This window comes from Nerophis ophidion, linkage group LG04 (assembly GCF_033978795.1).
Source record: "Nerophis ophidion isolate RoL-2023_Sa linkage group LG04, RoL_Noph_v1.0, whole genome shotgun sequence".
NCBI lineage: Eukaryota > Metazoa > Chordata > Actinopteri > Syngnathiformes > Syngnathidae > Nerophis > Nerophis ophidion.
Window position 1 is genome coordinate 81,264,169 of NC_084614.1, and position 16,730 is coordinate 81,280,898.

The 16,730-nt window shown below is 44.6% G+C and overlaps 1 protein-coding gene across 1 annotated transcript in view; it reads right to left on the minus strand.

The window, feature by feature from the left end:
* Positions 1 to 16,730, minus strand: part of LOC133552031 (phospholipid phosphatase 3-like) — a 44,576-nt gene that overhangs the window by 11,662 nt on the left and 16,184 nt on the right. Inside the window, exons 3-5 of the mRNA XM_061899308.1 lie at positions 2,981 to 3,261; positions 2,863 to 2,920; positions 1,461 to 1,637 (exon numbers count right to left, since the gene is read on the minus strand). Coding sequence (XP_061755292.1) covers positions 1,461 to 1,637; positions 2,863 to 2,920; positions 2,981 to 3,261 — 516 coding nt within the window. The remainder of the gene's footprint in view (positions 1 to 1,460; positions 1,638 to 2,862; positions 2,921 to 2,980; positions 3,262 to 16,730) is intronic.

Consider the following 16,730-nt stretch of genomic DNA (forward strand, 5'->3'; position numbering starts at 1 on the left):
CATCATGTATATATTACATGTTATTATTAATGTTACTACATGACATATACACTTACATCATGTATATATTACATGTTATTATGAATGTTACTACATGACATATATACTTACATCATGTATATATTACATGTTATTATGAATGTTACTAGATACTACATATATACTTACATCATGTATATATTACATGTTATTATGAATGTTACTACATGACATATACACTTACATCATGTATATATTACATGTTATTATGAATGTTACTACATGACATATATACTTACATCATGTATATATTACATGTTATTATGAATGTTACTAGATACTACATATATACTTACATCATGTATATATTACATGTTATTATGAATGTTACTAGATACTACATATATACTTACATCATGTATATATTACATGTTATTATGAATGTTACTAGATACTACATATATACTTACATCATGTATATATTACATGTTATTATGAATGTTACTACATGACATATATACTTACATCATGTATATATTACATGTTATTATGAATGTTACTACATGACATATACACTTACATCATGTATATATTACATGTTATTATGAATGTTACTACTTGACATATATACTTACATCGTGTGTATATTACATGTTGTTATGAATGTTACTAGATACTACATATATACTTACATCATGTATATATTACATGTTAATATGAATCTTACTACATGACATATATACTTACATCATGTATATATTACATGTTATTATGAATGTTACTAGATACTACATATATACTTACATCATGTATATATTACATGTTATTATGAATGTTAGTAGATAATACATATTTACTTATAGTATGATGAAAATATGTAAATATTACAAGTTACTAAGATTGTTCCTAAATACTACATACATACAACGTGTATATAAAACCTTGATGGAGGTTTTTGGATGTTTTTAAAGCACTTTATAGGCGGTAAAGAGCGACCTCTGTTACCTCCATTGTTAGCTGACTTTTGTTAGCATTTGTTTACTAGTTAGAATGCATAGAAAAAGAAAAACCTGTGTTCTTTTTACACTTCGGTGCTGTGAAAAGTTCCCAAAAAAGTGCAGTTGCTCTTTAAGTATTTTGTGTCCGTGGACGACTACGTGAAATATACTTTTCACTTCACCATTGAATCCGTTATTATTATTATTGATTTAGTTGTCTCAGACTGGAAGACAGACTAGAGGACCGCTCTTGAGCATGAACACTTAGATAACCTGAACTTTGAGTCCCACTGTCCAGGGAATCCAAGTAGTAAAAGCACAATAAAAGGTCAACTTTGGACTAAATCACTGTGTCCCCCGCTTAGTCTGTCAGTTGAATGGCTTCAAAACTGCAGTAGCTACAGTTTTTTTGCCTGTTCAAATGTTTTCTTCTGAGCGCAGGTGAAGTTTGACTAAAGCGTCCTCTGCCATGGAAACACTCACCATGCAGGAGGCCACCAGGGCGCCCTGAACAAACCCAGCCAGGACGTCCGTGGGGTGATGCTTGTGGTCGGAGACGCGGGACAGTCCGGTGTAGAAGGACATCATGATGAGAGTGAACTGGCTCAGAGGCCGCAGCAGCCGGGCTCCATGCCAGGTGAAACGTGACTGCAGGTACAACTGTTGTGAAGAAAGGAGACCCTTTATTTGGTCTGCAAGTCCTGCTGGGGTACAACATGTTCACACTTACAAAGACCATGCTGGGGTACAACATGTCCACACTTACAAAGACCATGCTGGGGTACAACATGTCCACGCTTACAAAGACCATGCTGGGGTACAACATGTCCACACTTACAAAGACCATGCTGGGGTACAACATGTCCACACTTACAAAGACCATGCTGGGGTACAACATGTCCACACTTACAAAGACCATGCTGGGGTACAACATGTCCACACTTACAAAGACCATGCTGGGGTACAACATGTCCACACTTACAAAGACCATGCTGGGGTGCAACATGTCCACACTTACAAAGACCATGCTGGGGTGCAACATGTCCACACTTACAAAGACCATGCTGGGGTACAACATGTCCACACTTACAAAGACCATGCTGGGGTACAACATGTCCACACTTACAAAGACCATGCTGGGGTACAACATGTCCACACTTACAAAGACCATGCTGGGGTACAACATGTCCACACTTACAAAGACCATGCTGGGGTACAACATGTCCACACTTACAAAGACCATGCTGGGGTACAACATGTCCACACTTACAAAGACCATGCTGGGGTGCAACATGTCCACACTTACAAAGACCATGCTGGGGTGCAACATGTCCACACTTACAAAGACCATGCTGGGGTACAACATGTCCACATTTACAAAGACCATGCTGGGGTACAACATGTCCACACTTACAAAGACCATGCTGGGGTACAACATGTCCACACTTACAAAGACCATGCTGGGGTACAACATGTCCACATTTACAAAGACCATGCTGGGGTACAACATGTCCACACTTACAAAGACCATGCTGGGGTACAACATGTCCACATTTACAAAGACCATGCTGGGGTACAACATGTCCACACTTACAAAGACCATGCTGGGGTACAACATGTCCACACTTACAAAGACCATGCTGGGGTACAACATGTCCACATTTACAAAGACCATGCTGTGCAGGTCGCGTGCTGCGCAATATGAGGACTCTCATTCAGGACAAAAGCCACTACTTTTCCCCATGCTTTAAACCCTGCGGTTTATCAAACAATGCTGTTAATTTTTGTTTTTTTCTTTGCAAACAATGGAAATGTTTCATAGTCAACAGACAGTTTTCATAGACCAGCGACAGAGACAAGTTAGAAGCTAGAAGGAGGAACTCACCACCAGATAGAGCATGGTGTACATGGAGAAGGAGGCGTGTCCAGAGAAGAAAGACTTCCTGAGGAGAGAAAGAGGACTTTTAGATGATGAAGATGGTTGGTAGTCAAGGTAAGAGTACCTGGCTTCTTGGACTTTGGCCTCAGGTCCCTGACACACGTAGTCTGTGACGTAGCCCAGGGAGCAGTTGACGGTGGTCAAGTCTGGTTTGCACACGTCCAGGAAGTGAGGACGCAGGCGGCCCACAGACACCTTGGCGATGTCGGTGAAGGACTGGCTGATGGCGCAGCCCAGCATGAACACGCCCACTTGCTTGTAGAGGGCGGAGATGTAGGGATTGCCCACAAAGGACTTGGAACCCTCGTTGAGGAAGTAGATCCGGTAGCTCTCGCCAATGACGATCTGATAGCAGGGGTCAAAGCGTTGGTAAAGGTATTCAGGGACTTGCCATACACTCAAGACAAGGATTCACAAGTCCATGCAGAAAGGGATGAAACCTTATCAGTATCAGTAGACACGCAATCGATATCAATACAACATGCCTTCGATACGTAACCTGAAGTGGCTTGCATGTCGATATCAATACAACATGCCTTCGATACGTAACCTGAAGTGGCTTGCATGTCGATATCAATACAACATGCCTTCGATACGTAACCTGAAGTGGCTTGCATGTCGATATCAATACAACATGCCTTCGATACGTAACCTGAAGTGGCTTGCATGTCGATATCAATACAACATGCCTTCGATACGTAACCTGAAGTGGCTTGCATGTCGATATCAATACAACATGCCTTCGATACGTAACCTGAAGTGGCTTGCATGTCGATATCAATACAACATGCCTTCGATACGTAACCTGAAGTGGCTTGCATGTCGATATCAATACAACATGCCTTCGATACGTAACCTGAAGTGGCTTGCATGTCGATATCAATACAACATGCCTTCGATACGTAACCTGAAGTGGCTTGCATGTCGATATCAATACAACATGCCTTCGATACGTAACCTGAAGTGGCTTGCATGTCGATATCAATACAACATGCCTTCGATACGTAACCTGAAGTGGCTTGCATGATGATATCAATACAACATGGCTTGCATAAACAATGGCTCTCGCTCTCTGGTAACCGAGCAACGCAGGAAGTGATCACTGATCAGTGGGAGGGACTAGCTAACGGCCAATCAGGTGTCAGTATCAACTATCAACTTTGGTTTCGCCATCTTGTTGTCTGGCAGTTTATTCTTTGCATGGAGTGAGAGAAAAAAGTAAAAATGAGAGCTAAAAAAAACTTGATAAAACAGGAAAAGTAATTCTTCCACAGGGACCGCAGTCAGACCAACCAAAGGGACCGTAGTCAGACCAACCAAAGGGACCGTAGTCAGACCAACCATAGGGACCGTAGTCAGACCAACCATAGGGACCGTAGTCAGACCAACCATAGGGACCGTAGTCAGACCAACCAAAGGGACCGTAGTCAGACCAACCAAAGAGACCATAGTCAGACCAACCATAGGGACCGTAGTCAGACCAACCATAGGGACCGTAGTCAGACCAACCAAAGGGAACGTAGTCAGACCAACCAAAGGGAACGTAGTCAGACCAACCAAAGGGACCGTAGTCAGACCAACCATAGGGACCGTAGTCAGACAACCATAGGGACCGTAGTCAGACCAACCAGAGGGACCGTAGTCAGACCAACCATAGGGACCGTAGTCAGACCAACCAAAGGGACCGTAGTCAGACCAACCAAAGGGAACGTAGTCAGACCAACCAAAGGGACCGTAGTCAGACCAACCATAGGGACCGTAGTCAGACCAACCAAAGGGACCGTAGTCAGACCAACCATAGGAACCGTAGTCAGACCAACCATAGAGACCGTAGTCAGACCAACCATAGGGACCGTAGTCAGACCAACCATAGGGACCGTAGTCAGACCAACCATAGGGACCGCAGTCAGACCAACCATAGGGACCGTAGTCAGACCAACCATAGGGACCGCAGTCAGACCAACCAAAGGGATTGAGTCAGACCAACCATAGGGACTGTAGTCAGACCAACCAAAGGGAACGTAGTCAGACCAACCATAGGGACCATAGTCAGACCAACCAAAGGGACCGTAGTCAGACCAATCAAAGGGACCGTAGTCAGACCAACCACAGGGCCCGCAGTCAGACCAACCATAGGGACCGTAGTCAGACCAACCAAAGGGACCGTAGTCAGACCAACCACAGGGCCCGCAGTCAGACCAACCATAGGGACCGTAGTCAGACCAACCAAAGGGACCGTAGTCAGACCAAGGCACACGCAAGCAGTAAGACGCCTCAGCCTTGCTCACCCTTTAGAGCACAGCCGCCGAGAAAAGTTCTTCTCTGGTGTCCATGTTGACATTTTCACACGTTGCTCTATTTTCCTACACTTTCTGAAGTATTTCTTAAATTTGACTTATTTTGAAGATCTTATTGTGATTTGAATCATTTGTTGACATTTTCAAACTGAACTATTTTCTGACACTTTCTGAAGCATGTCTGACACGGCCATGGTTGTTAAGATCCTACTGTTAAATCTTCAATGTGACTTTATTACAAACCCCAGAAGCAGGGAAGTAGTCATCTTGTGTAAAAGCTAAATAAAAAGAGAATACAACAAATCCCTTTCAACTTATATTCAATTGAATAGACTGCAAAGGCGCAGTGGCAGAGTGGCCGTGGGCAACCCGAGGGTCCCTGGTTCAATCCCCACCAAGTACCAACCTCGTCACATCCTTTGTGTCCTGAGCAAGACACTTCACCCTTGCTCCTGATGGCTGCTGGTTAGCGCCTTGCATGGCAGCTCCCTCCATCAGTGTGTGAATGTGGAAGTAGTGTCAAAGCGCTTTGAGTACCTTGAAGGTAGAAAAGCGCCATACCAGTACAACCCATTTATCATTCATCTTCACACTGACAAACTTTGCTATTTTGTTTTGCAAATATTCATGAAGTTAGAATGTAATGGCAGCAACATGTTTCAAAAAAGTAATTTTTACCAGTGTGTTACATGGCCTTTCCTTTGAACAACACTCAGTGCAGGTTTGGGAACTGAGGAGACACATTTTTGAAGTGCAATTCTTTCCCATTCTTGTTTGATGTACAGCTTAAGTTGTTCAACAGTCTCCTGCCTCATATTTGAGCCTGCACACATGTTCAATGTCTGGACTACAGGCAGGCCAGTCTAGTACCCGCACTCTCTTACTATGAAACTATGATGTTACACCTGGCTTGTTACGGTCTTGCTGAAACAAGCAGGGGCGTCCATGATAACAACATATGTTGCTCCAAAAGCTGTATGTACCTTTCAGCATTAATGGTGCCTTCACAGATGTGTAAGTTAGTCATGTCTTGGGCACTAATACACCCCCATACCATCACACATGTGTAAGTTAGTCATGTCTTGTTCACTAATACACCCCCATACCATCACACATGTGTAAGTTAGTCATGTCTTGTTCACTAATACACCCCCATACCATCACACATGCTGCCTAGAACACTTTCACCCTACAACAATCACTAATACACCCCCATACCATCACACATGCTGACTAGAACACTTTCACCCTACAACAATCACTAATACACCCCCATACCATCACACATGCTGACTACAACACTTTCACCCTACAACAATCACTAATACACCCCCATGCCATCACACATGCTGACTACAACACTTTCACCCTACAACAATCACTAATACACCCCCATACCATCACACATGCTGACTACCACACTTTCACCCTACAACAATCACTAATACACCCCCATACCATCACACATGCTGCCTAGAACACTTTCACCCTACAACAATCACTAATACACCCCCATACCATCACACATGCTGACTACAACACTTTCACCCTACAACAATCACTAATACACCCCCATACCATCACACATGCTGACTACAACACTTTCACCCTACAAGAATCACTAATACACCCCCATACCATCACACATGCTGACTACAACACTTTCACCCTACAACAATCACTAATACACCCCCATACCATCACACATGCTGACTACAACACTTTCACCCTACAACAATCACTAATACACCCCATACCATCACACATGCTGACTACAACACTTTCACCCTACAACAATCACTAATACACCCCCATACCATCACACATGCTGACTACCACACTTTCACCCTACAACAATCACTAATACACCCCCATACCATCACACATGCTGACTACCACACTTTCACCCTAGAACAATCACTAATACACCCCCATACCATCACACATGCTGCCTACAACACTTTCACCCTACAACAATCACTAATACACCCCCATACCATCACACATGCTGACTACCACACTTTCACCCTACAACAATCCCTAATACACCCCCATACCATCACACATGCTGACTACAACACTTTCACCCTACAACAATCACTAATACACCCCATACCATCACACATGCTGACTACAACACTTTCACCCTACAACAATCACTAATACACCCCCATACCATCACACATGCTGACTACCACACTTTCACCCTACAACAATCACTAATACACCCCCATACCATCACACATGCTGACTACCACACTTTCACCCTACAACAATCACTAATACACCCCCATACCATCACACATGCTGCCTACAACACTTTCACCCTACAACAATCACTAATACACCCCCATACCATCACACATGCTGACTACCACACTTTCACCCTACAACAATCCCTAATACACCCCCATACCATCACACATGCTGACTACAACACTTTCACCCTACAACAATCACTAATACACCCCCATACCATCACACATGCTGACTACAACACTTTCACCCTACAACAATCACTAATACACCCCCATACCATCACACATGCTGACTACAACACTTTCACCCTACAACAATCACTAATACACCCCCATACCATCACACATGCTGACTACAACACTTTCACCCTACAACAATCACTAATACACCCCCATACCATCACACATGCTGACTACCAAACTTTCACCCTACAACAATCACTAATACACCCCCATACCATCACACATGCTGACTACAACACTTTCACCCTACAACAATCACTAATACACCCCCATACCATCACACATGCTGACTACCACACTTTCACCCTACAACAATCACTAATACACCCCCATACCATCACACATGCTGCCTAGAACACTTTCACCCTACAACAATCACTAATACACCCCCATACCATCACACATGCTGACTACAACACTTTCACCCTACAACAATCACTAATACACCCCCATACCATCACACATGCTGACTACAACACTTTCACCCTACAACAATCACTAATACACCCCCATACCATCACACATGCTGACTACAACACTTTCACCCTACAACAATCACTAATACACCCCCATACCATCACACATGCTGACTACCACACTTTCACCCTACAACAATCACTAATACACCCCCATACCATCACACATGCTGACTACAACACTTTCACCCTACAACAATCACTAATACACCCCCATACCATCACACATGCTGACTACAACACTTTCACCCTACAACAATCACTAATACACCCCCATACCATCACACATGCTGACTACAACACTTTCACCCTACAACAATCACTAATACACCCCCATACCATCACACATGCTGACTACCAAACTTTCACCCTACAACAATCACTAATACACCCCCATACCATCACACATGCTGACTACAACACTTTCACCCTACAACAATCACTAATACACCCCCATACCATCACACATGCTGACTACCACACTTTCACCCTACAACAATCACTAATACACCCCCATACCATCACACATGCTGCCTAGAACACTTTCACCCTACAACAATCACTAATACACCCCCATACCATCACACATGCTGACTACAACACTTTCACCCTACAACAATCACTAATACACCCCCATACCATCACACATGCTGACTACAACACTTTCACCCTACAACAATCACTAATACACCCCCATACCATCACACATGCTGACTACAACACTTTCACCCTACAACAATCACTAATACACCCCCATACCATCACACATGCTGACTACCACACTTTCACCCTACAACAATCCCTAATACACCCCCATACCATCACACATGCTGACTACAACACTTTCACCCTACAACAATCACTAATACACCCCCATACCATCACACATGCTGACTACAACACTTTCACCCTACAACAATCACTAATACACCCCCATACCATCACACATGCTGACTACAACACTTTCACCCTACAACAATCACTAATACACCCCCATACCATCACACATGCTGACTACAACACTTTCACCCTACAACAATCACTAATACACCCCCATACCATCACACATGCTGACTACCAAACTTTCACCCTACAACAATCACTAATACACCCCCATACCATCACACATGCTGACTACAACACTTTCACCCTACAACAATCACTAATACACCCCCATACCATCACACATGCTGACTACCACACTTTCACCCTACAACAATCACTAATACACCCCCATACCATCACACATGCTGCCTAGAACACTTTCACCCTACAACAATCACTAATACACCCCCATACCATCACACATGCTGACTACAACACTTTCACCCTACAACAATCACTAATACACCCCCATACCATCACACATGCTGACTACAACACTTTCACCCTACAACAATCACTAATACACCCCCATACCATCACACATGCTGACTACAACACTTTCACCCTACAACAATCACTAATACACCCCCATACCATCACACATGCTGACTACCACACTTTCACCCTACAACAATCACTAATACACCCCCATACCATCACACATGCTGACTACAACACTTTCACCCTACAACAATCACTAATACACCCCCATACCATCACACATGCTGACTACAACACTTTCACCCTACAACAATCACTAATACACCCCCATACCATCACACATGCTGACTACAACACTTTCACCCTACAACAATCACTAATACACCCCCATACCATCACACATGCTGACTACCAAACTTTCACCCTACAACAATCACTAATACACCCCCATACCATCACACATGCTGACTACAACACTTTCACCCTACAACAATCACTAATACACCCCCATACCATCACACATGCTGACTACCACACTTTCACCCTACAACAATCACTAATACACCCCCATACCATCACACATGCTGCCTAGAACACTTTCACCCTACAACAATCACTAATACACCCCCATACCATCACACATGCTGACTACAACACTTTCACCCTACAACAATCACTAATACACCCCCATACCATCACACATGCTGACTACAACACTTTCACCCTACAACAATCACTAATACACCCCCATACCATCACACATGCTGCCTAGAACACTTTCACCCTACAACAATCACTAATACACCCCCATACCATCACACATGCTGACTACAACACTTTCACCCTACAACAATCACTAATACACCCCCATACCATCACACATGCTGACTACAACACTTTCACCCTACAACAATCACTAATACACCCCCATACCATCACACATGCTGCCTACAACACTTTCACCCTACAACAATCACTAATACACCCCCATACCATCACACATGCTGCCTACAACACTTTCACCCTACAACAATCACTAATACACCCCCATACCATCACACATGCTGACTACAACACTTTCACCCTACAACAATCACTAATACACCCCCATACCATCACACATGCTGACTACAACACTTTCACCCTACAACAATCACTAATACACCCCCATACCATCACACATGCTGACTACAACACTTTCACCCTACAACAATCACTAATACACCCCCATACCATCACACATGCTGACTACAACACTTTCACCCTACAACAATCACTAATACACCCCCATACCATCACACATGCTGACTACAACACTTTCACCCTACAACAATCACTAATACACCCCCATACCATCACACATGCTGACTACAACACTTTCACCCTACAACAATCACTAATACACCCCCATACCATCACATGCTGCCTAGAACACTTTCACCTTACTACAGTCCCCATGGTTCTTTTCCTTTTTTGTCCACAGTTTCCAAAAACAATTTGAAATGTTGACTGGTCAGACGGCTTCACGGTAGCAGAGGGGTTAGTGCGTCTGCCTCACAATACGAAGGTCCTGCAATCCTGGGTTCAAATCCAGGCTCGGGATCTTTCTGTGTGGAGTTTGCATGTTCTCCCCGTGAATGCGTGGGTTCCCTCCGGGTACTCCGGCTTCCTCCCACCTCCAAAGACATACACCTGGGGATAGGCCCCTCCCACCTCCAAAGACATGCACCTGGGGATAGGTTGATTGGCAACACTAAATGGTCCCTAGTGTGTGAATGTTGTCTGTCTATCTGTGTTGGCCCTACCGTGAGGTCGCGACTTGTTCAGGGTGTACCCTGCCTTCCGCCCGATTGTAGCTGAGATAGGCGCCAGCGCCCCCCGCGACCCCTTAAGGGAATAAGCGGTAGAAATGGATGGATGGATGGACTCGTCAGACCACAGGACACTTTTCCACTTTGCATCAGTCCATCTTAGATGATCTTGGGCCCAGCAAAGTGTTTCTGGGTGTTGTTGATAAATGGCTGTGGCTTTGCATAGTAGAGTTTTAACTTGCACTTACAGATGTAGCGACCAACTGTAGTTACGGACAGTGGTTTTCTGAAGTGTTCCTGAGCCCATGTGGTGATATCCTTTACACATTGATGTGGCTTTTTGATGCCTGAGGGATGGAAGGTGTGTAATATCATGGCTTACGTGCAGTGATTTCTCCACATTCTCTGAACCTTTTGATGATATTACGGAGCGTGGATGGTGAAATCCCTAAATTCCTTGTTGAGAAATGTTGTACTTCAACAATTTGCTCAGGCATTTATTGACAAATTGGTGACCCTCGCCCCGTCTCTGTTTGTGAATGAGTGAGCATTTCATGGAAGCTGCTCTTATAGCCAATCATGGCACCCACCTGTTCCCAATTAGCCTGTTCACCTGTAGCATGTTCCAAATAAGTCTTTGATGAGCATTCCTCAACTTTTCTCACTCTTTTTTGCCACTTGTGCCAGCTTTTTTGAAACATGTTGCAGGCATCAAATTCCAAATGAGCTAATATTTGCACAAAAGAACAGTTTGTCAGTGTGAAGATGAAATATCTTGTCTTTGTAGTCTATTCAATTAAATATAAGTTGAAAATGATTTGTTGTATTCTCTTTTTATTTAGCATTTACACAAGCTGACTACTTCCCTGCTTATGTACTTTGTTTATGAGGGTTTCCATGTTTGTGTTGACATTTTTGTCAAGTGTTCATTGTGATTTTAATATTTTGTTGACATTGACTTGGAGGAGGACTACTTTTTGAAATAGACCCTGTCTGGGAGTCGCCATGGTAGACTTGGGGGAGGACAGTTTCAACGCAGACCAGCTGTTCCAGCTCAATAATGTCCTGCCGACCCCCAGCCTCCGAGTCAGAGTAGACTTGGACCACGGGAGTTTGCAAAGGAAGGCTGGGAGACAAGAGCAGAAGAAACCAGGCAGGAAGTAGTAGTAGGACTGAGCAGCAGGAAGTAGTAGTAGGACTGAGCAGCAGGAAGTAGTAGTAGGACTGAGCAGCAGGAAGTAGTAGTAGGACTGAGCAGCAGGAAGTAGTAGTAAGACTGAGCAGCAGGAAGTAGTAGTAGGACTGAGCAGCGGGAAGTAGTAGTAGGACTGAGCAGCAGGAAGTAGTAGTAGGACTGAGCAGCAGGAAGTAGTAGTAGGACTGAGCAGCGGGAAGTAGTAGTAGGACTGAGCAGCGGGAAGAAGTAGTAGGACTGAGCAGCGGGAAGTAGTAGTAGGACTGAGCAGCAGGAAGTAGTAGTAGGACTGAGCAGCAGGAAGTAGTAGTAGGACTGAGCAGCAGGAAGTAGTAGTAGGACTGAGCAGCAGGAAGTAGTAGTAGGACTGAGCAGCAGGAAGTAGTAGTAGGACTGAGCAGCAGGAAGTAGTAGTAGGACTGAGCAGCAGGATGTAGTAGTAGGACTGAGCAGCAGGAAGTACTGGTAGGACTGAGCAGCAGGAAGTAGTAGGAGGACTGAGCAGCAGGAAGTAGTAGTAGGACTGAGTAGCAGGAAGTAGTAGTAGGACTGAGCAGCAGGAAGTAGTAGGAGGACTGAGCAGCAGGAAGTAGTAGGAGGACTGAGCAGCAGGAAGTAGTAGTAGGACTGAGCAGCAGGAAGTAGTAGTAGGACTGAGCAGCAGGAAGTAGTAGGAGGACTGAGCAGCAGGAAGTAGTAGTAGGACCGAGCACCAGGAAGTAGTAGTAGGACTGAGCAGCAGGAAGTAGTAGTAGGACTGAGCAGCAGGAAGTAGTAGTAGGACTGAGCAGCAGGAAGTAGTAGTAGGACTGAGCAGCAGGAAGTAGTAGGAGGACTGAGCAGCAGGAAGTAGTAGTAGGAGTGAGCAGCAGGAAGTAGTAGTAGGAGTGAGCAGCAGGAAGTAGTAGGAGGACTGAGCAGCAGGAAGTAGTAGTAGGACCGAGCAGCAGGAAGTAGTAGTAGGACTGAGCAGCAGGAAGTAGTAGTAGGACTGAGCAGCAGGAAGTAGTAGGAGGACCGAGCAGCAGGAAGTAGTAGTAGGACCGAGCAGCAGGAAGTAGTAGTAGGACCGAGCAGCAGGAAGTAGTAGTAGGACTGAGCAGCAGGAAGTAGTAAGAGGACTGAGCAGCAGGTAGTAGTAGTAGGACTGAGCAGCAGGAAGTAGTAGGAGGACTGAGCAGCAGGAAGTAGTAGTAGGAACGAGCAGCAGGAAGTAGTAGGAGGACTGAGCAGCAGGAAGTAGTAGTAGGACTGAGCAGCAGGAAGTAGTAGTAGGACTGAGCAGCAGGAAGTAGTAGGAGGACTGAGCAGCAGGAAGTAGTAGTAGGACTGAGCAGCAGGAAGTAGTAGTAGGACCGAGCAGCAGGAAGTAGTAGTAGGACTGAGCAGCAGGAAGTAGTAGTAGGACTGAGCAGCAGGAAGTAGTAGTAGGACTGAGCAGCAGGAAGTAGTAGGAGGACTGAGCAGCAGGAAGTAGTAGTAGGACTGAGCAGCAGGAAGTAGTAGGAGGACTGAGCAGCAGGAAGTAGTAGTAGGACTGAGCAGCAGGAAGTAGTAGTAGGACTGAGCAGCAGGAAGTAGTAGTAGGACTGAGCAGCAGGAAGTAGTAGGAGGACTGAGCTGGTTCCAATCATCAGAAGTGCTGAGCTCGGCGATGTCTCTGGTTTTGAAGGCTAGACTCAAGAAGGCGCACATCGGGGCTACGTTTGTTTTCGCCGTCTTCCTAGAAGAGATCTGGTTTCAGAAGACTGTTTTCATGTTAGGATCTGGGTTCCATCAGACATTCTTCAAGAGGGCGGGAGCAGGCCAGGTTCTGAGATTGGCCTCAAAGTTGCTGAGGCTGCTGTTTCCACCCTTCAAGCCTTCAGAGGAGAAAGTCTGCCTGCCCTCGTGGATCTCCATCAGAAAACACACCATCACCGAGGGAGGCCACCTGCTGGCTTCAGGCTGGAACAGAAGGTTCTCAACTTCTACAACCAGACTGATGTTTACATGCCTGCTTTTCTCAAGGAGGTGGCCTCTTGCCAGCCCAAGTGAAACTGAGACTGAGAATTGAGTTGAGAAAGCAGAAAAGGTCAGAATTGAGTTAAGCAGAAAAGGAGGTCATAGCGCACTCAGGCAGGATGACCTGGTGGAAGAAGATATCAGACATCTTGTTTGTGGCTCAGTTCCAGGCTTCAAGTGAACAGAAGCATAATGTCACCAGGAAGAGCCCCTGTGGTCCAGGCTTGGAAAGGAGTTTCATGTCCTCTAGCCTACAAAAGAGTCATCGTCTGAATGGATTCCTTCTGATTTGCCTCACTCCCGAGTCCTAAAGTTTTTCCCAAATGTGGTCTAGACATGTCTCACTCCCGAGTCCTGAAGTTTCTCTCAAATGTGGTCTAGGCTCGTCTCACTCCCGAGTCCTGAAGTGTCTCCCACATGTGGTCTAGGCTAGTCTCACTCCCGAGTCCTGAAGTGTCTCCAAAATGTGGTCTAGACTCGTCTCACTCCCAAGTCCTAAAGTTTCTCCCAAATGTGGTCTGGCCTCATCTCACTCTCGAGTCCTGAAGTGTGTCACAAATGTGGTCTCGTATGGACAATGCAGCCCCAACTTAGACACGAGGGCCTGATTTACTAAGATCCAAAAACCAGTTTCTAAACAGTGCGTGCAATCTGGGCGTGTGATTTACTAAGACTGTGCGTGCAAATGTAAAGTGGTGCAAATTAAAAGTGGTGCAGCACCTTCTTTTTGCGTGTACTATACAGGGCATCACCATGGAGACACTCATCTACTGCACATTCATGCTATCTTGCTGCTACCTGTGGTGTTGTATTATGTTCTCAAACAAACAGGGGACATCTACCACTTTTTATGGACATTTTATCTATAAGCAAACCACTTATTAGTTTATTTCTACAGCAGAAGGTGCTGTGTACTCTGCTCAAGATGCATACCTAAACAAGTTTGTTTTACAGCGGAACGTAACCAAATATGAAGAGTAAATTAACAAATATCCGGTGGATTTATCACAGTTTTGACAATAGGACTGGAAATGACACAACACGTTATCACACATGTCAGTAGTCTACTTAGGAGCCTGGATCACTTGTTTTGAAACACTTCTATTTGCATGTATTTGCATGGAAAACACACACACACATTTTAGATATATATACAGTATACAGTATATATATATATATATATTTATATACAGTGAAGAAAGTAAGTATTTGAACACCCTGCTATTTTGCAAGTTCTCCCACTTAGAAATCCTGGAGGGGTGTGAAATGTTGACAGTAGGTGCATGTCCACTGCATGAGAGATAACCTAAAAAGAAAAATCCAAAAATCACAATCAATGACTTTTTAACAATTTATTTGTGTGATACAGCTGAAAATAAGTATTTGAACACCAACATTAATATTTGGTAGAGTAGCCTTTGTTTGCAATGACAGAGGTCAAAGGTTTCCTGTAGTTCTTCAGCAGGTTTGCACAGACTGCAGGAGGGATTTTGTCCCACTCCTCCACACAGATCTTCTCTAGATCACTCAGCTTTCTGGGCTGTCGCTGACCAACACAGACTTTCAGCTCCCTCCAAAGATGTTCAATTGGATTTAGGTCTGGAGACTGGCTAGGCCACTCCGGCACCTTGATATGGTTCTTATGAAGCCACTTCTTGGTTGTCCTGGCTGTGTGCTTTGAGTCATTGTCATGTTGGAAGATCTAGCCACGACTCATCTTCAATGAAGGAGGTTTTTGGCCAAAATCTCACAATGCATGGCTGCAGTCATCCTCTCCTTAATACAGTACAGTCGTCCTGTCCCATGAGCAGAAAACCACCCCCAAAGCATGATGCTACCACCCCCATACTTCAGAGCAGGGATGGTGTTCTTGGGATGGTACGCATCATTCTTTTTCCCCCAAACACGCATAGTGGAATTATCACCCAAAAGGTCAATTTTGGTCTCATCTGTCCACAAAACCTTCTCCCATGACTCTTCTGGATCATCCAAATTGTCATTGGGAGACTTAAGACGGGCCTTAACATGTTCTGGTTTAAGCAGGGGAACCTTCCGTGCCATGCATGATTTCAAACCATGATGTCTTAGTGTATTACCAACAGTGACCATGGAAACAGTGGTCCCAGCTCTTTTCAGGTCATTGACCAAGTTCTGCCGTGTAGTCCTGGGCTGATTCCTCACCTTTCTTGGCTTCATTGAGACCC